The sequence below is a fragment of the Rhinolophus ferrumequinum genome, chromosome 25 (genome assembly GCF_004115265.2).
Source record: "Rhinolophus ferrumequinum isolate MPI-CBG mRhiFer1 chromosome 25, mRhiFer1_v1.p, whole genome shotgun sequence".
Lineage (NCBI taxonomy): Eukaryota > Metazoa > Chordata > Mammalia > Chiroptera > Rhinolophidae > Rhinolophus > Rhinolophus ferrumequinum.
In genome coordinates, this window is record NC_046308.1 from 22817278 (window position 1) to 22843620 (window position 26343).

General features: G+C 54.7%; 1 protein-coding gene across 1 annotated transcript; it reads left to right on the top strand.

Annotated features, from left to right (window-relative positions):
• Nucleotides 1-25432, top strand: PPM1F (protein phosphatase, Mg2+/Mn2+ dependent 1F). The gene is made up of 8 exons (XM_033097883.1): nt 1-68; nt 5932-6181; nt 10050-10195; nt 14629-14831; nt 15436-15624; nt 17378-17521; nt 19902-19995; nt 21358-25432. Exons 2-8 carry the CDS (start codon nt 5985-5987, stop codon nt 21720-21722), a joined length of 1338 nt encoding a protein of 445 aa, XP_032953774.1. The 5' UTR covers nt 1-68; nt 5932-5984; the 3' UTR covers nt 21723-25432.
• The last annotated feature ends 911 nt before the right edge of the window (nt 25433-26343 follow it).

A 26343-nucleotide genomic window follows, 5' to 3' on the forward strand; every position in this document is an offset into this window, starting at 1 on the left:
GGCTGGGACGGGAAGTGGGCGGGGTCGACCGGGAGCCGCTCCAGGGGCGCCGAGTGGCGGAGTGGCAGGTAAGGCCCACCGGGACTTGGGGGTGAGGGAGCCCGGGGCGCGGGACCGGGGGGTTGTCCGCGCCGTGGTGAGGCTCAGGTGAGGGCCCGAGGCGTGCAGGGATGAAATGGGCGCTGAAGATCTCGAGGGGGCTGAACATGGGGGCTGCGGAGACAGGGAGGCCGAGATAGGGAGACTCAAGGGGTTCCGGGCCAAGTGGAGAGCTGAACAACTAGGGGATCAGCTGGCGACCTGAGGAACCTGAGGCAGGGAGTTGGGGAGCTAGGGAGCCAAGGGCACAGAACTGGGGGGCCGTTGGCCCGGCGGGGGTGTGGCCGACCAAGGCCAGGTGGGAACCGAGGGCCCTGAAGCAGAATTGGGTGCTGAGGGGTGACGCGCCCCCATTTATTTGCTCGGGGTTTGGCCTCTCCCACCCCTACCCCCAGGAGCATCTGGCGCGGCCCACTGCCCTGACCCCTACCCCACCAGCCCCTGCACCATTGCAGAACTGCATCTCTGCTGGAATGCCCCCACCCCTGGCCTGCTCCAACCCTTGGCCCTCCCCCAAGTATATTTAAAGTGAGTGTTTTAGTTAAAGCAAGTGCTTGGGCTGCAGCAGCTTTAGCGGGATATGTGTGCGATAGAACCTCAGGCAAAGAGGCCATGGGCTCCACCCCTGCAGCTGTGTGACCTCAAGCAAGCCCCTGAACCTCTCTGTGCAATAGGGAGAGATGGCACCTGATTGTAGGGATTTTAATGCAGGGCCTAGCACGTAGTGAATGGTGATGGACTCCTCCCCTCAAAGCTTTCCTTCCAGCTGGACACATGTCCTGTGACACATATCCTCAGGGCATCCCCTGCGGCAAGTTCTGTGGGCCAAGCTGTGCTCCCACCGTGGGAGATCGTCTCTGAGGCCTGCCGTCTGAGGTCATCTCCAGCTCACTTCTGGTCTTTGTCCTCTTATCCGGCCCATCGTCAGATTTCACTCTTTTCCTCCTGCAATCAAGGTAGAACTGATAAAAGCTTCTGAAGACCCCATTTGAGTCTGGCTTTGCCGTTTCCTACCTTTGTGACCTTAGACAGGTTGTTTACTGTCCCTGAGCTTCTTTGTTTATCTGCAGTGTAACCTGGTAGCTTGTACTTCTTTGCATAGTTGTGAGAGGTACACAAAAGGAATACTACTTTGAAAGCTGTAAACCACACAAGTTCATTTGTAGAATTCCTTTGAGATATCTCCTGAAGCCATATCTCCTTAAAACCTTTCTCTGTTGCTCTTCCTGCTCCACAGTGTCTTAGCTTCCTCTTTGAAGGTTTCAGGCCTCAGGCTACACATCTCAGCCCACACCCCCCACTGGCAGTGGTGGAAGGAAGCTGGCACCTTCGCTCTGCCATTACACTTGCCAGTTGACACGCACAAAAGCTGTGTTACGCCTGAGAGGACTGGGTGGGCTCCCCGACCTCCGTGAACTTGTAATCTAGTGAGAAAGTCAGCCTGTGAAAAGTGGCGGTTGCATAACAAAGTGACTGTGTTTAATGCTAAGGAACTATCCACTTACTTAAAAATGGGTTGAATGGTAAATTGTACGTTATGTGTATTTTACCATAAATTTTTTTTAAAGAAAAAATACATATGTAGGAAGTGCTTATTCATGAATAAAGAAATAAGATTCTCCATTTGTAGGAAAAATTTTAACAATGCATACAATACTTTTGTAATAATGGGTTTCCTTTTCTAAGGATTGCTCTTTTTTTCTTGACTCGGATTCTGAAGTAAGCAAGACTCAACAAGTATTGTGTCCAGACCTAGAAAAATGCAGTTGTACAAATATGCATTAGTTGAGCTTATGAGTCAAAACTAGTAAACTAGAGGAAAATAAATATTTTAAGTGGAAAAGAAATGGACTTTTTACAAGTCGGGTGCCAGCAAAAGTGCCCTAGAGCCATGGCAAACAGAGGGCTGGGCCCCAAAGGTGTGATAATTTCAGCAGAGCTTGGATCAGAGAAGTCTCAGGGCAAAACAGAATGCCACCAGCAATGCACAGGAGCATGGAGGTGACGGGCTCTGCCAGGGCAGGGGGCACAGAAATGAAAGACGGGGCCCATGAGAGAGGCCGCATTTGGGGTTGGTGACTGATACAAGATGGATGGGTTTTCCATCGCAGTTAGGAGCGAGGCGTGAACTTGAACAGTGCAGAGGGGTGTCATTCCAGGAGCCGAGAGGATGTGGAGGCCACATTTAGCCAGACTAGTCATGCAGGTGGCTGTGGGGCCTGGGAGCCCACTGTCCCTCCCATGTCCACCCCGGGTCCTTAGTGACTTGCACAGACTCATGCACAGGTCCCCTTCTGAGCCCTTCACCAGCATTCCCAGTTGGGACACTCCTGCTCCTGGCTCAGCTCCGCCTCACCTGCACCCCCTGGTCCTGCTGCCCACCTGCTGGCCACTGTGTTGCTCCTGAGACTCTTCTCAGTTGATCCTGTGAGAGCTCAGAGCCACGGCAGTCCCAGGGCTGCCTCTGGGTCCCCCTTTGGGTTAGGAATTCCTCCCTCCCACAGTCTTTGTGCCTTTATCTCTAGGCCTCAGGCTCCTGGATTATTTTGCTCATATCCGTGTGGCTCCATCAGGGAGTCAGGAGTTTGTTAAAAAAAGGAAGGGCAGGGAAGGAAATTGCTTGTATGTCCTTTACCAGCTGGGCCTCAGAGAATGGAAGCCATGTCCTGGTTCTTCTTGTCCCTCGCCCCCTCCAGGTAATGCAGAAACAAGCCTGGTTGGTCCTCAGCAGGCAGGGTGGCTCTGGGCCACCCGCCTGACTCGTGAAGGTGGGTGGCTAGCGCAGGCCCTGATGTAAGCCAATCCACAGGATGCAGGCTGAGCCTGCACACGAGCACCTGTGCTGCCTTGCCCCTCCCCCGGCTCTCCCTCAGCACACGTCCAGGCCCATGCCAGATCCTGGGCTCGGGGCAGTGGGCACAGGGCACAACTGCAGCCCCCTGCATGGTGAACAGGGGCATGGCAGAGACCAGGTCTGCAGTACTGCAGTGCAGAGAGAAGGGGCCCCCAATCCTCAGGGAAATGGGCCCACTGGGGCAAGGGGTCCCCAGACATAGGAAACAGCATCCCAAGGCCGGGAAACAAGAAGGAGTCTCCTGCGTTCCAAATCGTCCAGCAGTGCCACCACCAGCAAGTGAGGTTAAGGTGAGGGCACTTGAACTCTGTGCATTATGCTGTGAGCCAGGATTCTCAAACTGGGGCCCTCCTGTGCATTCTGGGGAGGTCAGTGAGTACACTGCCCTCTCATTGGATCTGAGCACACGTGTACACGAGGCCAGGATTTCAGTGCATGTGGAGTGTTTCTGGACTCAGCATTTCTCAACGCGGGGGCACCCACTGTTGCTTGGGACAGCTCTGCATTAGTCCCATTTCTCTCCTGTAAACAGCAGGAGGCCTGAGAGGTTTGAATGCAGAGGAGGAGAAAGCACAGGAGGCCTCTTTCTCTGCCCAAGGGTATCCAAGCCTGCTGGGAAATTCTCACTCCCTTGCTGTTTTCATTGGCTTGATTCTTGTATCTTCGGGAGCTGGTGCGGCCTGGCCGGCCTTCTCCCCAGCTGACCCTCACCACCCCCGTGGGGCTCCTGGCCTTTAATGATTTCTCCATTTCACAGTCTTACCCTGGTGGTTATAATGCAGTGGTCTGTCCCACTCACGGCTTGGTCTCCCTTCTTTATTTTATGTTCTTGACCTTTTTACCTGTTTGCCTGTGTAACCCAGGGCTGCATTGTATTCACTTCCAATGGTAAGTAAATGGAAGGATGACAATAAAATTAAGTCTGTTCCCATCACCTTGCAGCACAAGTGACCCCATTTCTGTATTATTTCTGTGTGTTTATTTTTAAAAATTGACTCTTGATTCCTGTCTTTGGAAGAAGAGAGGTTTTGTGTTTTTTTAATTGAGTACTGTTTGCTTTTTGCCCTGGGAATCATCCTCTATTAGACATTTAATTCTCCCTCTCTCCTTTACCCCATCTCTTCTTACATTTTCCGTCTTTATTCTTCCAGAAGACTTGTACTGTTTGTTAGTTTTTGACAAGGACAGCCCTTCCCCCGGCTGTGTTCTTCAGTGGGCTGTGAGCTGCCTTCATCCTCCAACTTCAAAACTGCCCACAGCTGCCCTTTGGCAGTTTGCAGATGTGGTCTGTAGATAAGACTGATGATTCCAGAAGATTCTCTCCTGTGGTCCTGCCCTCTCTATTCACTCATCAGAACCTGGAAGACCTCAGGAAGGGGATGGGCTATTCTCCTCCTAGAACTTGGAGTGCTGTTTGGACTTTCAAGTTAATTTGTTACCATCAGTAAACACTTGATTTTCCTGGGAGATAAAATTATGGGATTCGTTCCTGAAGAAAGTTTCCCAGCCTGGATGCTGTGGAGAGAAAAAGAGGAAGGGGCGAGAGTGAGGGGCCTGTGTTGAACAGGGGGAGGGGAGGTGACGTACCCAGGTGTGTGTGTTAGAAAGTGGGACCCAGAGAGGCCTGGGCTGCAGCCCTTGAGTGGGATTGGAGAAGTGGGTGTGGGGGGGATGGTAGAGGCTAACCCTGAGGGGGGATGGAAGGAAGACATTATGGGACAGTTACGTCTGGAGGGCTGAGTGGAAGGCGGGAGGCCAGTGGGCCCTTGGGACCATTGGGGTGTCTCACAGGGCTTTCACTAGCATACTAATGGAGGTGGAGAGTGTGGACTGGCAGTCCATCAGTGGTCCTGAGCTGGGGGAGAGGAGCTGGAGGCCCACCTTGCGTGGAGGATGGGGGTGAGGGACACTTTCCCGGTGTGAGAGAAGTAGAGTGGGGGGAGGGGTAATGACAAATTTGGACTCCAGAATCCCTCCAGTATCCCGTTGTCCATTCTCAGGCAAAGAGCTGCTTGTCTCCAAGCCTCAGTGTTCCCATCTGTGAAATGGGGGCTCGTCCTGGCTCCCAGGGGAGTTTCGGTTAATACACAGGACCTGGTAGCTAGTAAGCCCTCGGCCTTCCCAAGGTTGCAGGGTGGAAGAGCCTTGAGGCTGGAGCTGTGCCCAGGGCACTAGGGTCAGTGACGTGTGCTGTCCACAGCGCCTGTGCTCCAGCTGGGCCTTAGGAGGCTCTTGGCTCCTCCTGTCAGAGAGGATTTACTAGGCATGGCCATGTCCCAAATGCCCCTGACTATCCTGCCTTAACCCTCTGCTTCCCTCCTGCCCATATTCTGGGGTGCCCTTCCTGCTCCTCTTCTAGTCTGTTTCCGAAACAACCCAGGGCAGATGGTCTCCTGCATGTGGGCCCTGCCGCTGTCCCGTCCAAGACTTCTCTTCCTTCCACCAAGATGTGTCCCTTCTTCCCTCTGGCACCACTTGTAGGCTCACAGACCAGTGGTATCACTTCCTCACCTCCTGGTTGCCCAGGTCCCAGATCGGGTGGAACCCCTTCACCTGCCTCATTCATCTACCTCAGTGGCCTGCTCCTGGGGTCCCTCTCCTGCCCACCCACCATTGGCCACTCTGACCATCTCTGCCAGGAACCCGCCTTCCTTCTCCTTCAGGACATCCATGCAACCACTGCTCCTAGCTCTGCCTCCTGAAGCTGCTTCTCTAGGCTCCCATGTCTCCTCTCAGACCTGCATGGGGACACCAGTGTTGTCCCTCCTGATTACTTGGGCCTTCTGAACTGTGTGCTAGGACAGGAGGTCCTGCCCTTCTGCCGTGAGCCCTGGGCTTGGTGCAGCCCCTGCTGTGCGATGCTTGGAGATGCCGAAGAGAGCAGGCACCGGGTACTCAGCACCGCAGGGCAAGGGCACGGTGACCCCAGAGCTGGGCACCGAGCCCCTTAACGTTTTTGCTCTCACATCTCTCCCCAGAGTGAAGCCTGACTGGAAGCCCGGCAGAGGCGCCCCCCCGGGATGCTCTGGGCATGGCCTCTGGAGCCCCACAGCAGAGCAGCCAGATGGCAGAGGAGACCCCTGGCTTCCTGGACGCATTCCTCCGTGACTTCCCAGCCCCACTGAGCCCAGAGAGCCCTTTGCCATGGAACGCCCCAGGGACAGTGCTGAGCCAGGAGGAGGTAGAGGGCGAGCTGGCCGAGCTGGCAGTGGGCTTCCTGAACAGCAGGTAGGCCGTGCACCTACCGGAAGGGGACAGCACAGGCCAGGAGCTTGGGGCACGGTATGTGCCACATGCTGACCTTGGCCCCGGCGTTTACCCCACACGTCCTGCCCTGCGCCGATTGTGTTCCCTACATGAATCCCTGTGACAGGGCTGTGTTGGTTTCCCAGGGTGGCTGTAACAAAGCACCACAAGCTGATGGCTTAGAGCAACAGTAATGTGTTGTCTCAGCTCTGGGGCTGGAAGTCAGAGATCAACGCGTAAGCAGGGCCATGCTCTCCAACAAAGGTTATTGTGGGGAATCTGTTGCAGGCCCTTCTCTTAGCTTCTGGTATAGTCAGCAGTCGTTAGTGAGCATTGGCCTAGAGACGAGGCAGGTAGAGCAGAGTGGGCCTGGGGCCTGACAACTCCACGTTGTGGGTGCTGGATGGGTGCTGGGAGGTGTAGGAGAGGGGAGAAGAGGGCTCCCAGAGCTCTGCTTGCCTCAGGGCCAGAAGCACGAAGAATGGGGAGGAGAGGGAGCTGGCCAAGCAGCTCTCAGAAGGAGAAGGAAGGTCGAGGGGCCTGGGCCACCAGGTCTGTCCTCCCAGCAGCCACTGGGCCTCCCATGGAGGCTCATGGGCTGTGGGAAGAAAGGGAGGCCCGGGAGGCCTGGCAGCCCTGTTGGGGAAGAGTGCCGAAAAGGGACATGTGAGACTGGAAATGGGAGGGGATGAGAAAGAGGAGGGAGGCTGCACAGAAGCCGGCGACCACCCTCCTGCCGAGGGAGGGGCCTGAGCTGGAGAAGTCGGGGGTCAGCTGAAGGAACTGTGGGGCGCAGGGCCTTGGGGAGAGTGAGTGTTATGAAGGAGGGCAGGTGACTCAAACCAACTGTAGGGAAAAGCAGGACTTGTCTGAGGTGGAGTGGGGCCCCCTGAGGCCCTAGCAGCAGATGAGGCTGAGAGGGCGGGAGGAGGCCACAGGCCCTGGGTCAGGTGTTAAGTGGGCACTCGTTAATTAGCAGGACGACAGAACAGGCCTGAGACCATTAGTGACAGGAGAGACCAGGAGGGGGTGGCACAGGCCTCTGCAGAGCTGCCATGGCCACCGTAGGCCCCCGCTGCAGCTCCACCTTACAGCACCTTAAAATGCAGTATTTTAAAGTCTTACATTTTTCGGCCATCTTACTGGATTTACTTTCAGTTACTTTTGTCCTTTTCTAGTAGTCCTTTCCTATGTAGACTCACATATTCTACACCCTATCTGACTATCCGTACACGTTCCCACTGGGCGGCCTCCCAACCCTGGAGCTCAAGCTCGAGGGCTCTTGGGTGTAATGGGCCCAAGCATGTAGGTCCATGGAGTTTTTTCAGATCGTAATGGTATGTTTTATGAGACTGGAAGTCACATCACTGAGTTCAAGGGTGTGATGATTTATGTCCTGTCTTTCCCCTTGTTAGCAGTTCCATGTCACATGTCAGGTCCCCAAGCAGTGCACACCTTACACTGTATTATTTATGTGCGTTTTCATCTCTGCTGCTAAACTGGAGAAACTCCTTGAAAACCCCCGAGGTGGGTGGGACTAGAGGGTGTCTCGGCTCCCTGGGCCTTACACACACCTTGTCCCATTCACTGCAGCGTCTTCTGGCCACATTAGAAGCCCCAGTGAGGCAGGGCCTGAATGCCTTGAGGGTGTATTGGGCGGGACCCCTGGATGAGGCGGGAGGGGCGTCCAGGAAGCAAGCCTGTGGCCCACAGCCAGGCATTGTGTGGGTCCCTACTGCCGGAAGCTGCTCCTCTGCCCTTCGTGGCCTCAGTGGCGGGGCTTCAGAGGGCCTTCAGGAAGCACAAAGCTTGACCTCACATGGAGCAAGGGGAACAGACACCCCTTCTCTCTCCTGTGAAAAAGGAAAACCCAGCGATTGGCAGGAAATCCCGAATGGCAGAGGAACTCATTTCTCATGTCTTGGCTGGTTGTTTTTCAAAGATAGTTCCAGAGGCTTCTCTGCTGAGTCACCCTCTCATTCCTAAAATCATCTATAGACACACCGCGAACGTCCAGCCCCAAAGGGACGTGACCCATCCTCCAGGCTTTTGGGAGGTCCTTGCCCTCTGGGCGAAGCTAAGAGTGTGAGCCCAGTTGAGAATCACCGGCCACCTGCCTTGAGCCTTGGCCCAACCTTCAGTGAAAGGCACATGGGTTAACACACGTCCTCTGGCCTGCGAGGGGCTCCCACTGGCGGGGAGGCAGATTCTGGGGTCAGGATGCATCTTAGAAGCTGTAGGGGCAGAGGGAGTGACCCCTATTGCTGGGGGAACCAGGGAGGGTTTCCCAGGGACATGGTGTGGAAGCCAGCCCCTGAGCCAGGCAGGTCGGCCTGGGAGCCCATTGAAAAGTGTGTGAGTGGCAGTATTTCCGATATCCTTCTCCACTGGCCTCAGTCTCTCTATCCTCAGGACTTCCTACTAGGAGCTTCTATTTCCTCCCTCCACTTGCTTTCCTACTCCTACCCATGGCCACCCCCAGCTCTATTCTGGGTGTCTGTGACCTCCAAAGCACTCAACCAACTCTTGCTTCCTGGAATCGTTCCTCCACAGCTGCCTCTGGAGTCATCCCACTTTTCCAGCTGCTCCCGGCCCCCAGGCTACTCCGCCCAGGAGAGCTTCTTCGAGCTACAGCCCCCACCCCCATTCATTCCAAGGCCTGGTCTCCAGTCCAGACCACATGCCCACCAGCCGCAGACCTCTAGACCTCAGCAGAAGCTGAGACAGCTGAGACTCGCTGTGGACGTGGAACCCATCTGACTCCTGCCCAGCACCTGCTCTGTCCCCTCCTGTCCACCACCACGCCCTGTTCTGCTCGGGCCTTGGCCTCCCCACAGCGTTTACTCTTCAGTCCATCCTCCACAGCGAGGCCAGAGAGACCAATGCCGTCATGTCACATTTCTCCTCAAAACACCAAGGTCATGGCTCCCCACTGCCCTGACACCTGCCCCCCTCCTCCCAGTGTTCCCTTGTACCAGCTGCCCTGATGGACAGGGGACCCCCTGGGCCGTGCACAGCTCAACCTTCCAGATGCAGCCCAGGGGTCTCACACTCCCTTGATTTGTTTCTTGGGGTGGCTGTGATGACGGACCTCAGGCTGGGTGCCTTAAACAACACAAACGTGTTGTCCTAGGGTTCTGGAGGCTGCAAGTCCAAGATCCAGGGGCAGCAGGGCTGCTTCCGTCTGGTGGTTGTTGGCGGCTGCCCTTGGCTTGTAGGCTCATCACTCTGGTCTCTGCCTTCATCCTTCCTCACCCATTCTCCCTGCGGTGTCTGTGTTTCCCCTTTTGATAAGGACACCCGTGTTACTGGATTAGGGGATCACCCTACTCCAGAGTGACCTCTTCTTAACTGATTACATCTGCAACCAACCTATTTCCAAATAAGGGCACATCTGAGGCACTGAGGGTTAGAACTTCAACATACGAATTTTGGGGGACATAATTCAACCCATAAGACTCCCCAACCCTCAGGGGTCCCCAGCCGGTATTGGTGACCAGATGCTGTCATCAGGCTGGACGTTAGGCAGTTTATTTGGCCTGGCCACCGAGGCCAGTGTACACAGCTCACACATCTGTGACACCCCTTCGCCACCAGCCCCAGCACACGTCCGGTGCAGTGAAAGCCCTAGTAAATGGCATTGTGTGGACATCCACCCAGCTCCCCGTGGACCAGAGGTCAACCGACTCATTGAGGCCCCATGTTGGGGTGTGAGCTATTATCACTACCTCGAGAAGGGCTCCCCGGATGGAGGGGGCCTGAGGTCTCCCTCTGGAGGGTTTGGGCAGGCGCCGGGGCATTGGCTTCTGCCTAGGAGCCATCCCCAGTTCATTTCTTATTCCCATCCCAGGAACGCTCCGCTACCACTTGCTTCATCGCTAGCCCACGAGGCAGTTTCCCAGCTGCTGCAGATGGACCTTTCTGAATTCAGGAAGTTGCCCAGGCAGGAGGAGGAGGACGATGAGGAAGAGGAGAAGGAGAAGGCCCCTGTGACCCGTGAGTTCTCGCTCTCGGGGCCCCAGACTTAGCCGGAGACAGGCTTGCCAGCCAGGCAAGGGACAGGCCGCCAGGGAGCACAAGGGTGGAAGAAGGCGGGGCTCACTTGGTTTCCATCTCCTTTCCCGTTCTGCTGGTGGAAGGGCGGTTATGGCAGCACGTGGCTGATGGCTGTGAAGGGGCAGTGCCGGACATGCGTGTTCATGACAGCGTGGCAGGATCACGATGCAGAGGATAGCACTCCAAGCATGAAGTCGCGGCGGAGCGCAGCGGCCGTTCGCTGGGCTGCAGTACAGCCAGGGGATGAATGCCGCGTGTTCCATTTTACACGGAGGACACTGACCGAGGTGCTCTCCGTTGCACTCTTGCTCTTCTGCCTCGGGCAGCAATCGCCCCATGGTGATGTGGGAGCGGGTTCCCCATGGCGGCCTTGAGGTCCAGCTGGTATTAAATGCCAGGGCCTGGGCTGACCCCATCCCATCAGGTGGAGAGTCCGTGACGTCTGTGAGAACTGGGGGAGGCAGCCTGCCTCTGGGACAGTGGTCAGCGGGGCAGCCCTGAGCCATGTTTTCCAGAGGAACCCAGAAACAGAGAGTGAGCCTCATGCTAAAAAGGCCGGGCTCTTATTTTGCATGTTTTCCTGTTACTATGCTAGTAATTCCTTTCTATCATTTTCAACAAAGTGTCCGTCCGTTCATGTCAGATCTGAACTACAGTGAGCGAGAGCCTCTGGGGTGTGGCCCATGGCAGAGTGTGTGGTGGGCCCGGGCTGGGAGCTGGCATTTGCTCCACCCTCACTGGGGAAAAGTAGAGCTCAGGCCACAGGCAGGGCTGTGGGCCAGTCAGGATGCAGAGCACATCCAGGGTCCTGGGGCAGCCTGGCCCTGGAGGCAGTGGGAGGGAGTCTCAGCGGATTTCCCTTTCTTTGCCATTTCTTTTTTGACTGTGTTACTTTATTAATCTTTTTTAATGGAGATATGTTGACATCTAACGCTGTGTAAGTTAAGGGTGTAGTGTGTTGATTTGGTTCACTTATATATTGCATATGATTGCCAACATAGCGTTGCTCACACCTCCCTCAGGTTACTTAATTACAGGCAGACCTCAGAGATATTGTGGGTTCGGTTCCAGGCCACCGCAATAGAGTGAGTGGTGATCTTTTTGCTACTGGGGGGTTTTGTCTTCAGTTTATAATCAACGCAACGTCTGTCAAGTACAATAAAGGAAAGCATAATCAAACGAGGTATGCTTGTATTATCTGAGCATCTCAGCATTAGTGCAAGCATTGAGGGCAAAATGAGGAACAGGTGGAGAAAAGAGAAGAAAAACACGGAGCTTCTCCTTGCAGTAGGTGCAGGGCCCTTCTCATCCACGTCTCCTGCCCTTTTCCCTGGCTCCCTGCCTGTGTTCCATCCCAACACAGCCTCGTGTTTCCGCCTGGGAGGTGCAGATAGTGGCTCAGTGACAGGCAGCAGTGTCCTCTGTAAAGCCCGCAGGCTCTCCGCCTTGCCTGGCCAAGGGAGCATCGGTGGACCCCGCCCGGCCCGCCGCCCCGCAGGAAATCAGCACCACCTGCTGGCGGGAAGGAACAGTGCGTTGGCTGACAATGACGGAGCCCTCCACTTGGGGGCTCCCGCTCGCTGCTGAAGGAGGGAAGGGCCCACGCAGGAGGAAGTTGCAGTCTGCTCCTGCCTTCCATGCTGGCCTGGGCTCCCCGCCTGGACAAGCTCGTCTCTGTCATGGGAGCAGAACGTAGTAAAGTTTATCGGTGGGTCTTAAGAGAATCACCACCCAAGGGCAGAAACATGACTAAGACCTCTGTGCTGCCGGGTCAGGTGGAGCCACCAGCAGCTCCTCCCCAGGGAGCAGTTGCCAGGAAAGCAGGCGGGCCTTCTGAGTGGCATCAGGAGTCTGTGGGTCAGGTGATCCTCCTGCAGCTTATTCTCATTGCTAATTGCCCTTTGCTGGAGCCCAGAGTCAAGCTTAAACACGTTGACAGGAACACAGTACTCTCTTAAGGCGAAAGAGTAAACACTACCGTGTACCTCCCTGGGTGTTTCAGGCCTGCCAAAACCCAGTTCTCATCAAATGCCTGAATGGCCACCGAATGCTGGTGTGGTGGCAGCGGCCAATTCTAGAAACTCCCGCCTCGATGTGTGGATTCCCTCGGATGTGTCTTTCCAAGGCCGCCTGTGCTCGCAGACCCTCCATGCCTCCCCTGGCTTCCCCTCATTTTCTTCTGCAGCCACTGCCTTTGGGCAGGAGCTTTTCTCCAACTCCCCAAGTCTTTTGAGCGTGGCCTGTGACACTCCTGAGTCTGCCCTGTTTCCCGTTACTTGCCTTGGGGCCCCCCTCCTATGGGACCAGCCCTGTACCTGCCGCTAACATCTGGGCCAGCAGGGTCCCAGGAGGGGTTTGTGGATCAAAATGAACTGAGTCTCTGAGGTGTAGCACCTGAGGTTTTCTTTGGACCTGTTCTTTATTAATCTTTCCTTACCAGCCAGATTTAGGTAGCATTTGCTTTTTGTTTGTTTCGTTTTGTTTTAAATCCGTGTTGTGGGGGGTATTACCTGTTGCTGCACAACAAATTGCTCCAAAATTTAGCAGCTTAAAATAATGAACATTTATTAATGCCACAGTTTCTGTGAGTTTGGAATTTGGGAGCAGCTGACCTGGTGGTTCTGGCCCAGGGTATCTCATGAGTTCAGACGAAGGCCCGTGGGGCAGAGGCTCCACTTCCAAGATGGTTCAGTCACACGGGTATTGGCAGGAGGCTTACTTCCACACCATGTGGACTCTCCACAGGGCTGCTTGAGCATCCTCCTGGCATGGGAGCTGGCTTCCCTCAGAGCCAGTGATTCATGAGGGAGACAGAGAGAGGGAGAGAGAGGGAGAAAGATGGAGGGCTCGAAAGGTGGAAGCCACAACGTCTCTTAGGGCCTAGTGTCTGGAGCCACTCGTGGTCACCTCCGGTTTCTTCTATTTATTAGAAGCAGGTCATTAAGTTGCACACTCAAGGGGAGGGACTTGAGCTCCCAGTCTTGAAGGGAAAAGTATCAAAGAATTTATGGACGTATTTTAAAACCATCACCTAGGACTGACACTTATAATGGAAAATTAAGAAAGCACTAAAAAGGTGTACTTAAGAAAAAACATCACCCATAAACCACCAACCCACCTCCTGTAAATACCCACTGCTGACTGTGGTTTCGTGCCTTCCTTGCCTTTTATTTTCTGGGTCCAGGTGGTTGAAGGCTTTTTCACGTACTCATGGTTAAACTATATGTGGAATTTCCCATCTTCCTTTTTTCACATTTTTTCTTAATATCAGTGTTTTTCCTTAATATCATAACATAAGCATTTTACATGCTTGCCAGCTCTATAAAAGTCCATTTTTGTTTTACCCTTTAGTTTTTTAAATTTCGCTTTATTTTGAGAGAACCGTAGGCTCAGTTACACAACACATTAGAATCCCAGGCATTCTTTGCCCAGTTCCCTCCAAGAGTAACGTCTTGCAAAACTCTAGTGATAGATCAGGACCAGGATCCTGACATCATCAAGATACAGAACAATTTCATCCCACAAGTTTCCGTCATGTGCCCCTGTGTGGTCACCCTAACACCCCCCCCCCCCCCCCGCAACTCCTGACAGTCACTAATCTCTGTTTCTATAATTTTGTCATTTCAAGAATGCATAGAAATGGAATCACACAGTAGATAACTTTCGGGGATTGGCTTTTTTCACTCAGCATAGTTCCCTGGAGAGACATCAGTTTTCCATGTGTGTCAACAGCTCTGTCCTTTCTCCTGCTGAGTGATGTTCTGTGGCTTGATGTACCCAAGTTTGTTTAAACGCTCGCGCGTTGAAGGACATCCGGGCCGATTCCTGTTTTCGGCTTTACAGATAAAGTTGCTGTGTCCATTCGGGCACAGCTTTTTGTGTGAACATAGTCTTAACTTCTCTGGGATAACTCCCCAGGGGTGTCTGGCCGTATGGCAGTTACCTATTGAGTTGCAAAAATCATTTTTAATAGCAGCTTAATTCTTCATCAAGAGAATAAACCATAATTTACTCTGTCATGGATATATGTTGTTTTTAATTAATTCACAATTATAAGTGATCCATTACTTTGACCTCAAATCATCTTTCCATTGCCATCTGTTTCCTTGGGGTGGCTCCCATGAGTGGAGGTGCTCCACCGGGGACAGGAAGCCCCTGGTGCATATTGCCATACCAGACATTTCTCACTGCTGGTGACGCAGCCTGTCACACGTAGTTTACTAGGCTGGTGTGCCCAGAATGTGACAGGCTGGTGGGGCCTGTGCAGGCCTGTGAAAACTCAGAGGCCACAGGAATGGGGTGAGGGAGAGCGAGTGGATCGTCAGCTGGCCTGTGTTGGTGCTTCCCTAACGGTCCTCCATCTTGCCCATCAGTGCTGGATGCCAAGGGCCTGGCGCACAGCTTCTTTAACCAGCTCTGGGAAGTATGCAGCCAGTGGCAGAAGCAGGTGCCCTCAACTGCCTGGGCTCCACAGCAGCAGTGGCTGGTCTCCATCCATGCCATCCGGAACACTCGCCGCAAGATGGAGGACCGGCACGTGTGCCTTCCCACCTTCAACCAGCTCTTCGGCCTGTCTGTGAGTGTTCCTCCTCCAATGCTCCACCTCCCGGGCCCCGGGGTAGTGCGTGAGGCTAGTGACCCCAATCAGGACAGCCTAGAAGAGCTTGCACAGGTGGTGGGATGCTGAGCAGAGCTTCCGGACAGAGCCACGGCAGGAGTGATACCTGCAGCTGCTATCTGAAAGCCGAGGTGCGGGGCAGCTCTCAAAGTGCTTCCCAGAGGTCTGGGAGGCCCAATTCATCATTCTAGTGCTTCTGGGCCACTGGCCACCTTGCTTTCCTAGCTGAGGGACTGAGACAAGAAGTGGTTTTCCCAAGTCTGTTAGAAGCGGAGGCCCCGAGCACCATGCTCGCCCGGACTCATGATTGCTGAGCCCTGCTCTGTCGAGCCCTAGGAGCGACCTGGTACCTCTTACCTCATCATATGTTCCCAGCAGCTCAGTATAGATGGTGAAACTGAGGCTCCGGAGGGTTGTCTGATGGTAAAGGCCATGCTGAATCTTCCAGACCCTTCCAGTCAGTTCCTGAGCTCCACCCCCAGACAAGAGCCTCTGGCCAGGTCAAGGCCTAGGTCAGCCGTGAGGCCAGCAGGGCGGTGACTCCCACTGCATTCCCCACCAGGGCCCTGTGGACCGTGCCTACTTTGCTGTGTTTGACGGTCACGGAGGGGTGGATGCCGCAAAGTACGCCGCTGTGCATGTACATGCCAACACTGCCCGCCAGCCGGAGCTGCCCACAGACCCCGCAGGAGCCCTCAGAGAGGCTTTCCGGCACACCGATGAGATGTTCCTCTTGAAAGCCAAGCGAGAGGTGAGAACCTACAGATGAATCGCATCCTGTACAGTTTGGGGATCAGTAAATATTAGCATCGGAGAGGCCCGGCCCTGCAAAGGGATAGAAATCGAAGTGGTTAGTGGTGTTGGCAGGTCTTCACTAAATGCTGCTGGCAGTCGTGTGATTTCGTTCTTACAATCAGAGGGGGCTTGTTTTTCATTTGAATAGAAGCAGCATAAGCTTGCCCCTGATCCAGCATGCCTGGCCCTGCAGCAGCGTGGACCCGTCCTGAAGCAGAGGGTGTGCAGGCCTCATGGGGAAGGGCAGGTTGTGTGAAGATGTGCTCGGGATCTTATTTTAATCAAGCATAGTAAGATGACAGACACAGTGATGACAGTTCCCAAGAGGAGATGCCATGCCACGCAGGGCCACACAGGGAAGCACCAGGTTGGTCAGGAGGCCAAGGGAGAGAGGGAAGCATGGCCAGAGCCTTTACTGTGGTCTCCACAGGAAGGCATGGGTGAGGCAGGACCAGCAAGTCACAGCAAGCTTAGAATTCGATAGTTGGAATCACCTCTGTGGGCTCTGAGCTACAGGGGTGGTCCCCATCCAGCCAGGCCAGGGGCAGCATTGGCCTGGCACGAGTGACAAATGAAGTAGTTGGGCACATGGGCTTCCAACTGGCTGGCTTGTACATGAAAGGTGCTGGTGGGGGAGACGTTAACCTTAGGACTAAGGTGCTAACCTTAGGAATTAACTGGCCCTGGGGGTGCATTCTCTCTAAGATTAGCAAGGCCCCTGATTTGTCAAAGCATCATACATACAGAAAAGAAAACTCATGATTAGTACACAGCCCCACCTGCCCTTGCTCTTCTGGGCAGGGTCTTGGCAGGTGCTGATGCCCATTGGGAGTTAGAGCCATGCAGGGAGGAGGCATCTGTTTCTGAAAGAAGAAAGAATGCATCCGGCCTCCGCTGTGAACTTATTCCCAACTGAACCTTACCTGTGTTCTCTTCAGTGGGTCCTCCTGCAGCCCTGTGGGGTAGATGCTAAGACTGCATCCACTTTATACATCAGAAAACAGAGGCTCAGAGAGTTTACAAGACCTGCCCCTGGTAACACAGCTGATGAGGAGACTTAGGGTGGGGGCTGCACTGTCATCAGATGCTCTGAGCACAGAACACAAATCAGCAAAGCTGGACTTAACAGAAAACTGTATGGCATCTAAAACCATAAGCTGGGAACCAGTAAAAAGCTGAAATGCCTCAGCCCTCCTGGCCACGGTCATCCCTAGGAGGTGAGAAAGTTCACCGAGCTCAGGGCTGCCTCTCAGAGTTGAGAATGGATTCTCTGAAGCAGGTGTTTAGTTTAGTGTATTATTATTTTTAAACAGCTTTATTGCGATGAAATTGACACATAGTTAATTAATTGCACATGTTGAAAGTGTACAACTTGATAGGTTTGGGCACCCGTAAAACCCTCACAATAACGGACATATTCATCACCTCCAGAAGTTTCTTCCTGCCCTCCTGCCCACCTGCTCCTCAGACAACCACTCCTCTACTTCCTGACACAATAGACGATTGAGTTTGCATTTTCCAGAGTTTGATATAAATGAGCTCACACAGGATGTGCTCTCCTTCCACGCAGCGTAATCCTGTGACACTCACGGTGCCCATCGTGCATCCGCACTCCGTTCCTTTTTCTGGCTGAGCGCTTTCTGGACCCCGTATGCCTGGGGGGCAGGTGCTCAGCCCACTCTCTCCCCTTGGGCCTTCTCTCCCCACAGCGGCTGCAGAGTGGCACCACGGGTGTGTGTGCGCTCATCACAGGAAAGACCTTGCACATCGCCTGGCTTGGGGACTCCCAGGTCATCCTGGTGAAGCAAGGTCAGGTGGTGAAGCTGATGGAGCCGCATAAACCCGAGCATCAGGTAAGGGGCTCCCTCCACCCCCACCTGGGACACCCCTGTCCCCATTGTGCTGGGCCCATGGGGGAAACAGCTGGTCAGGGGACCCCTGGCTGGGGGTTGCTGGGGCAGATTAGGAAGGAATAGGGCCTTTGGACCATCCTCTCAGAAAACTCCTGGCACTCCTCCATAAGGAGGGCTTCCTTGCCTGACTCGAGTGGCCAGAGGGTCCCCTAGTGGCATGTTAACAGCCGGGGGTCCCAAGTGAGCCATTCCTTCCAAGAGCTACAGGGGAGAGCTGGGCCATCTGCCCAGTAAGCAGCCCAGTAAATGTGCAGGGTTCTGTTGTACACACAGGCAAGGAGCAGCCGACCACCTGGGGGAGGAGGGCTGCAGGGAGGTGGTGACGCTGGGCTGGAAGGAAGCAGGCTCAGGGCTTCATTGAGCAGAGGCTGTGCTGGGACCCTGAGGTCACTCACCCGGCTGAGCTTCTGGGACCTGACCTGAACAGGATGACGTTCCTACTTGGACCACATCACATTGAAGTGTCCAGTCTGTCTCCCAAGGGGGAGAGCAAGAGTTTGCACATCTGGGGAATGCCCATAGGTAGGCCCCCCACATGCTGCTCTGCACCGGCCTTTTGACCTAACCTGTGTCTGCTGGGTGTTCCACGTTGGCATATGAAGTGTTCCCACCCTCTTACAGGGCTTCTGGAATTCCATTCATTCCCATCTCTCCTTGCTGGACGTTGAGATTTTTTTCAGTCTCTTGGCACTGAAAACAAGGCAGCAATAAATAACTTAGTACAGAATTTCATTGTTCAGGGTCAGGTATATCTACAGGGCACATTCCTAGAAGTGTGTGTGATAGCTGGGTCAGAGTGTACAGATTTGCCAAACTGCCCCCTCAGGCTCTGTGGGGTCCTGCTATCTGAGAAGTGAGAAGAAGGCCTTTGTTTAGTTTGTATTTCTCTTACAGAGCTAGCTGGAGCATCTTTTCAAAAGTCACCTTACCTGAGAACACTCCATTCCTGTCCCATGCCCATTTTTCTCCTAAGCTCTTGCTATTTTTCTTATCAATCTGTAGGCATTTCATATGTGTTAGGGAGCTTGGCTCCCTGTCTGTGTGGTGATTTGCAAATTCTCTTTTGTCTTTCTTTATGGGCTTTTCCACATGTAAGTGTTGGTTTTATGTAATCGTATGGAACTGTCTTTTCTTTTGTGGCTTCTGCAGAGCACTGCAGGGAGTATCAGGCAGTGATCGTAACAGTCAGGGTTGACAGCGTTCCCTGGCCCCGCCATGGCTCACAGCCTCCTACACATGCTTTCCCCATTGTTTAGAGGAGAGAACTGAGGTCCAGAGAGGTTATGTAACTTGCCCAGAGCACATAGCCAGGAAGTGGCAGGTATCCTCTGTCACTCTGAGGCCTTCCGTGCCTGCTCCCTGGTGGGCGCTCCTACCCCAAGACAAGCAGTCAGGTGAAATTCGGCCCAAGTTAGGACTAGATGCAAACCTCTGGTTCTGCTGGTTCTGCTCCTGCCTGCCCACACCCATGTAAGCTCAGTGTCCAGCACCTCCTCTGAGGCCCACTGCGGACTTTTCCCAGGCAGCATTTTCCAGACACTTTCGGAGCCTGGCAGTGTGGCAACGTGGCAAAGAGCAGCAACAGATGGCGGTGTTCAGTCCTGGCTCCACCCCTTCCAAGTGTCGGGCTCATCATCTGTGAAATAGCAGACACTGTTGTTACCACCCTTCAGGAAGCAGGCTCACACCTGGAAACCTCTCCTTCAGGGGAATTTATAGGACCAAAGACATTTTTAGGACTCATGGCTGGGCGGGGCCTCTATCCATTCTCTCAGGCCTGGAACATCACAGTCCTGTGGGGAGCCAGGCAGTACCTGGGGGTAGAGGAGTTGGCCAAGGACCCAGGGGCACAGGGCCCGTCCAGGGCCCGGTTCAGGTTTCATCCAGCCCTGCCGAGTGGCTGCACATGGCACACCCTTGGTTTCACTGTCCCAGCAGTTTACAGGGAAGGAACAGTGTCCTGTGTGAAAGATGAGGCAACTGAGGGGCCTGCTGTCTGACCCCGGCCGGGGCTTATGCTCTTTCTGCTGCCTCGTGAGCATCTCCCTGACCCTGAAATGCTGCTTAGGAACCGACTGTCAGTCAGTGCTCGTGGGTGGCCCGTCTGTATTTGCACCATAACCTATTTAGCCTTTCCAGCAAATGAAGGCCAGGTTATTTATAATTTCTCACCGTGCTACTAATGCTGCTTTTGGGCGTCGTTCAAGAGCTGTGGCTTCCAGCGCTGTCTTAGAAACCAGCTTGTCTCCACCGAAGTGGCAGCGCTGGGCACCCTATTGCCATCGGCGTGCCCAGGCCCCACTCTGGCTGTCTCCCACAGGAAGAGAAGGAGCGCATCGAAGCGCTGGGTGGCTTCGTGTCTCACATGGACTGCTGGAGAGTCAATGGGACCCTGGCCGTCTCCAGAGCCATTGGTAAGAAGGTGAGGGGCGGGAGAGAAAGGTCGCCCAGGGCCCAGGCCTCTAGACCCTTCAAGGCCCACGGGCTCACCCAGCTGTTGGGGATGGCAGTGTCATGTGCTGAAAAGGCAGCTGTGGTCTGTGGGATTGTGTTATCGAGCAGGTTGTGGAGGGACCCTGGGAACTTAAAGAGTGCAGGAACAGATACCTGAGAAACTTGCATCTCACACCAATAATTGTGATTAAGTCGTATATCATTATCTCTTCATTGAAACACGTAGAAAAATCTAGTAGGAAACCTGTGGCTACCTAGAAGATAATTTTAAAATATTTTATAAGTGAGGTTTATTCCCCCCCATTCATGCTAATGATTCTGTCTTAAAATCTGAAGTAAAAGCACCCCCGTTCTTGACACCCGATCCTATTTTCTCAGCATCCCGTTACTGCCAGGCCTGTCTGGGGACTTGGCAGTCACACCTCTCCTCCAGGTACTTAGAAATTACCTGCTTTCTGCTAACCCCTGCGATGGGGCATCCATCCCTCCAGCCTCCTGAAACGTCTGTCCTTCTTGCTAAACATACTGCCTTCTTTACAGCCCCTCTCTCTGCAGCTTCTGCTGTTGTGTCTCAGGACACACCAGTATATAGAGCTTGGGGAGCCGGGCTCCCTCCCCAGGGGAGGGGAGCTCTGGGCAGTTCCGTGTAAGGGGCAGCATGGTCTAGTTTAGGATCCGTGGAGAGTGACTGTCAGGACCAAAGCAGAAGGCGGGGACCATCTGAATGCTCTGTGAAGCCTGGGGAGGTGTGAGTTGTAGAAACAAGGCAGAGAGGTGGGTTCAAGCTACATTTTGAAGGTAAAGCTGACAGGACTTCCTTACAGATTGGATGTGGGATGTGAGAGAGAATCAGAAGGAACCCCCAGATTTGAGCATAAGGACCTGGGGATCATGGTGCCGGTTTCCACGATGGGGAAACTGGAAGAACAGGTGTGACAGAGGAAAAGTGAGCATTTGAGCACGTTTAGTTGAGTGCCTGTCAGGTGTCCGAGGGGAGCTGTTGGGAGCTCAGGAGGGCCAGGGCCAGGGCCACAGCCTGTGTAACATCCTGGGCCGCTCACGCTGGGCCTCACTCCACAGGGAGAAAGCTGGTTTGTGGAGCTGAGCCCTGGCCCCGCTAGATTTGGATCCTGTCCTCAGGGACATCAGAATAAATCTGTCACATCACCCTCCATGTGAAGTTCTTTTTTCACCCTGTGTCCTCGTCCATGAGCGCAGGTGTTGGAGGACGGGTGACGTCACTGAGGCCAGATCTGGTGGGATGGGATGGAGCAGCGAGCAGAGCGATCCTCTGACACAACGTGCTTCTCTCCCATGCTCAGGGGACATCTTCCAGAAGCCCTATGTTTCTGGGGAGGCGGATGCGGCCTCCTGGGAGCTGACCGGCTCTGAGGACTACCTGCTGCTGGCCTGTGACGGCTTCTTCGATGTTGTCCCTCACCAGGAGGTGCCTGGCCTCGTTCAGAGCCACCTGGTCAGGCAGCAGGGCAGCGGGCTGCAAGTCGCCGAGGAGCTGGTGGCTGCAGCCAGGGAGCGGGGCTCCCATGACAACATCACGGTCATGGTAGTCTTCCTCAGGGATCCCCAAGACCTACTGGAGGGTGAGGCCCAGGGGGCAAACGGGAAAAGCCGTGACTTGCCCTCTGACCTCTCAGAGCCAGAGAACAACACTCCACAGAGAAGCTAGGAGGCCCAGGCCCCGGCCCCCACCTCGTGACCCTCCCCCTCAGATGCCTTAGGACCTGACAGGCAGCGGTGGGCAGGTGGGCACCACCCGAGCCATGCTTTCCTCTGGGACCCCCAAGCCTCTCGTGCTGCTTGCATCATCAGCCCATCCTGGTGGCTGCGGAACTGCATTGGCGGTGGGTGTTACACCTTGCTCGTGACAGGCAGTGGGATGGCCAGGTTCTCTGAAGGAAACCTCACCAAAGAGAAGATGACCCAAAAACTGGACCAGCTCTTGCTCCCACAGGCGCTGGCTGCAGCCAGACCAAAGATGCCGGCAGTGTGGGGGGGGGCAGCAGGACACTGCGTGTGGGACCCTCGTGCAGACCCAGAGCCATGGGCATTTGCAAGCATGCCCTGGGCGCCCAGTACAGGTTTCTCAGCCATTGCTCCTGGGCCGCAGCTGGGAGGGCTCGTGTCCACAGATGCGCCTGGCATTTTCCAAAGAGGGGAGAGAATCTGGAGCTGGTCTGCGGTGCTCAACTGCCCGCTTCATAGCAGCTGGGACATATGTGGCCCTGGCCTCCCTGGTCCCCTCTTGTCCCCCAAGCACGCAGGTAGGGGACGTGCAGAGATGCCATACCTGTTTGTGGTCTTTCTTTTTTCCCCAGGGAAAAGCCTAATGTAGAAGCAGTATTTCAGGTTTTTGTCTTTGTTCTGTCAGTGCCAAGGTAACCTGTTGTGTCATATAACTTAAGCAGAGCTTAGCATTTATTTTATTTCTTAGAAAAATTAAGTATTGATTTTTTTAGGGGACACTTGTTTTGCAGTATTACTGAATTTTTTTTCTTAAATCAAGATTGAAACAACCTTTCCAGGTAGTGTTTATAAGCCATTCAAGTGCCTTAAACAGCTTTAGGGAAGGCTAGATCTGCCTGGCCTATGGTGGGTTCTAATAGTCATGTTTCAGTTTTCACAAAAGTCGGACTTATTTTGTTACAGAGGCATGACTTGGGCTAGAATTCTTCCTAGAAGAGGTCTTTCTGCCTCTTTGTGACACACTGTTGACAGTCAGCGTGGGCTGTGCCGTGTGACCTGGGCCACGCCCAGGGCTCTGGGAGTTCAGGGTCACTGGCCCCTGCCTACCTCCCACTCCCCTTGGCCCTGCTGCTCGGTGTCTGGCTGGACCCCAGGCTGAGGGCCTGAGCTCCATGAGCAGACAAGGCCTTTCTGCTGTTTGCAGTGTTCCAGAATGTCTTGTGTGTTGGTGGATGAACTGGTTTCATAGGGAAACACACATAAGAGGCTCTGGCAAGTCCAAGGTAGCCTGTGGGACTGTTTCAAGGCAGTGGGGATGCGGCTGGGAGTCTGTTCAACCTGCAGGGCCAAAGCCCTGTCTGCCCATGGCTGGTGGGCTCTGATGCCTTGCTCTGCCCCCAGCCTGACTGCCTGTGAAAGAGCTCATGTCCCCTAGTGCCCTGGGAAGGTGAAACTCAGGTGACTACATTTGTTCACATTGAATGGAGCAGATAAAACTCCTGTGTGGCGTTGAAAGTGGCAGAGCTGGGTGGGGGCTCCAGGTAGAGGTCAGGCCCCAGGTGAGAGGGGTCTCTGGCGGGAGGACCAGGGCTCACAGTGGGGCAGGGCTGCTGCAGGCAGAGGCTGACAGGTCTGGGCAGGGCAGTGGGGGGCTTAATGGAGGCTTCAGGAGAAGGGGGAGGGGGCTGGGCAGTGGGAGGGAGCTTGGTGCCAGGTCCTTGAAGTCCTGTGGAGGCATTCAGAGTCCACCTGTAATAGAAGGTCCCCAGGAAGGTCTGCCCAGGGAGCCCCCTGATCCCAGTGGCACTTGAGGGCAGCCTGGGACAAGGGAGGATGGTGAGAGCTGCCTCTCCTGAGGTGGGTGGGCTGTCCAGCAGGAAGGCAGGGAGCCATGGGCCACTGCCTGCAGGCTCCACATTTACCCCAGTCCCACAGCAGGATGAAGATGCTGAGGCCATGTCGTTGATGCCTTGCTCAAGGCTTCACGATAAAAAGCCTCTGGAACATGGTCCCTAATTCAGAGAATGTTTGGCAGCTAGCATGACTAGGGGTTGCCCCATTTAACTTGAAAGCCCTGCCACCATCTCTTCCGGGGCTAGAAGCCCTCTCATGAGCCTCTCCCAGCACAAGCTGGATGTGGTCCCTCCCTTCAGTACCAGCCTGGCATCCCGTGGGCATGACCTTAGTGGAGGAGGGAGAGGTGTGCTTCTGTTTTTCTCTTTTCTTTGCTGATCTTATTCCGTTGGTTGCTGCCAAGAGAGGAGCTTCACCTCGTGGAGTCTGGATCACATCACTTGGTGGCCGGATTCGTGTCCTGGCCCGAGGCTCCCCCAGAACCTCTCTCCAGGCTTGTCCTGGCAGCCGAGGGAGCCCTTTTCTCCCGTTGCACGGGGACTGGCCCGTGCAAGCACCTAGGCACGGAGCAGGTCTCCTCCATCTTGACTTGGCTGCACAGGGAACTGCTGGGCGATCTGTAACCTCTGAGCGTCCTGGTCCACTTCCTCTTCAGGACAGTCCCAAGAGGGCCCCTAGCCAGGACGCTGGTCTGGAAACCTCAGTCCCCTTCTCAAGTCCCACCTTTGCCACTAGGTCATTATGTGAGCTAAGTTGTTGTACCTTCTTGGGCCTCAGTTTCCCTTTGTAGGATACAGGGTTGCACTGAGTCTGTGCAGCAGCTCCTGGAATTCTGGAAGTGCCGGGGCCACTCAGGGTGAACCCAGCACATCCTGGGAAATGCTACCAGTGCTGCGGGCCCTTCCCCCATTGCCAACGGGGAAGGGTGATTAAGTATTATTAGTGTCTATTCTTAAAATGAAGTGGGTTGGAAAAGAATCAAGCTACTGATACCAGCGCCTTATATGGAATACAAAAGTTGGAGAAATACAGCCCTGCTTCTACAGGTAGGGCTGAGCCCCAGTCAGCAGGGGTGGGAGAGGAGGCGAAGGCAGCCAGCTCCCTCTGCAGTTGTGAGGTGGGAAGGCCTGGAAAGGGAGCTGGCACCGCTGGATTCTCCAGGGCTGCTAGTCAAGCTCCCAACCCGCTGAAATCCCGGAGGCGAATGCATGGCCGGCCTCCCAAAACAGCCTGTCCTCAGCATCCAGGACTAGGAAATGGGTCTGTTTTAGGGAAAGAGCAATAGGGGTGGATCCCAGCGAGAAGCACAGGCTCGCTGAGGGCCGTCCCTGCCTTTGGCAGCAGTCCTGTCTCCTGCCCTCCCCAGGCCTGCGAGTACTCTCCGGCCTCACCCTTTCCTCAGCTACTACAGCAGTATTCCCAGGGCGGGGGGCACAGCTCTGACGGCTCCTACGCCTCGCCCACAGCCCAGCTAGACAGAAACCAGGTGGGCCTGTGCAAAATAAGCTGTTTGGGTTTGATTCTGGCGGTAGCCCAAAGTGGGCAGCCCCAGAGGCCTGCACTTTTCCAAGTCTCCGTGGCTTTGCCAAATTCGCCAAGCTTTGCCATTCACAAGCCGTGCCAGTCTTGCCAAGGGTTTATCTGTACACATCCCAGTGGGGTTCCTGGGAGTGAGGTTCTGCCGGAGGGGTCTTGTTCCAAGACAGGATGGCTGTTTCCCCTGTCTTTAGGGATAAGTCCCAGGGTGGGAGACCAGAAAGGTGGTTTCCTCCCAAGCCGCTGTGCTCAAGTATCAATAAACCATGAGTTCTGAAACCTGCCTCGAGTCCTGAGTCCTGCCGCCTCCTCTCACCTCTGAGCTCCTGGTTCCCCTGTGTGACCAGGATGTGTGGAAGCTGCAAGGGTGCAGGGAGACCGTCTATGAAGTTCCTTGCGAGGGGTATAGTCAAATTCTGGAGGGAGCCCTGCAGGCCCAGCCCTCGGGCCAGCCTGCCCGGCCTGGTTCTCAGTCCGGGGCTCCCAGCCCACCCACACCAGCAGCAGGAGTGCGTGTTAACCGTGAGCCTGCACAGGGGTGACTGGCGAGTGGGGAGGCCCGTGGGGAGCCAGCAGGTGTCCTTGATGTTCTTGGGCCACCAAGAATGGAGACCCTGTCCACACAACACTCAGCCAGGAGGTTCTCATGCTCCTGGCTGAACTCAGGTCTCAACGGAACATGGACATCAAAAATGCCTCCATTGCAGAAGCTGCTGAGCCACAGCCCCAAAATGCTGTCTGGACTTCTCCCCAAAACATAAGGTGCGGTGGTTTGTACTTTAGGGTGAGTTGGGGCCAGCTAGCCGGGGATTGCTGCCTCCTTCCTGCCCCAGATGCCAAGCCTTTGCCTACTTGTCCGTGGGACCCGCTTGTCCACTTTAGGGCCTTATTAGCCTGATTTCTCCTACTCCTTCCAAGATCACCCCTGAGAGCTTTCAGTGCCGCCTCCTGCTCTAGGCAGTCGGGGGCCGTGGTCTCCCACCCTCCAGAGGAGGGAAGACAGCTTGATCTCTCTCCATCCTGTCACTGGGGGTTGGAGGAACTGGGGCTTCCCGACCAGGCCCTGCCCCCCCAGCCCCACCTACTCACACATCTGCCTTCCCCTCCCCTGCCCCCTCTGCCTCTGAAGCTCCTGCTGAGTCTGCCCAGCAGATCCTCAGTCTTAAGTATATGCTGTCTTGATTGTTCCTTAATGAGTTGCCTCATGTCTGAAT

Bases quoted from the DNA above. Each gene is read 5' to 3' on its own strand.
- PPM1F (XM_033097883.1), top strand. From the start codon at position 5,985: ATGGCCTCTGGAGCCCCACAGCAGAGCAGCCAGATGGCAGAGGAGACC. The intron at 14,832-15,435 runs GTGAGTGTTCCT...ATTCCCCACCAG, and splicing joins ACCAGCTCTTCGGCCTGTCT to GGCCCTGTGGACCGTGCCTA. The intron at 15,625-17,377 runs GTGAGAACCTAC...CTCTCCCCACAG, and splicing joins TCTTGAAAGCCAAGCGAGAG to CGGCTGCAGAGTGGCACCAC.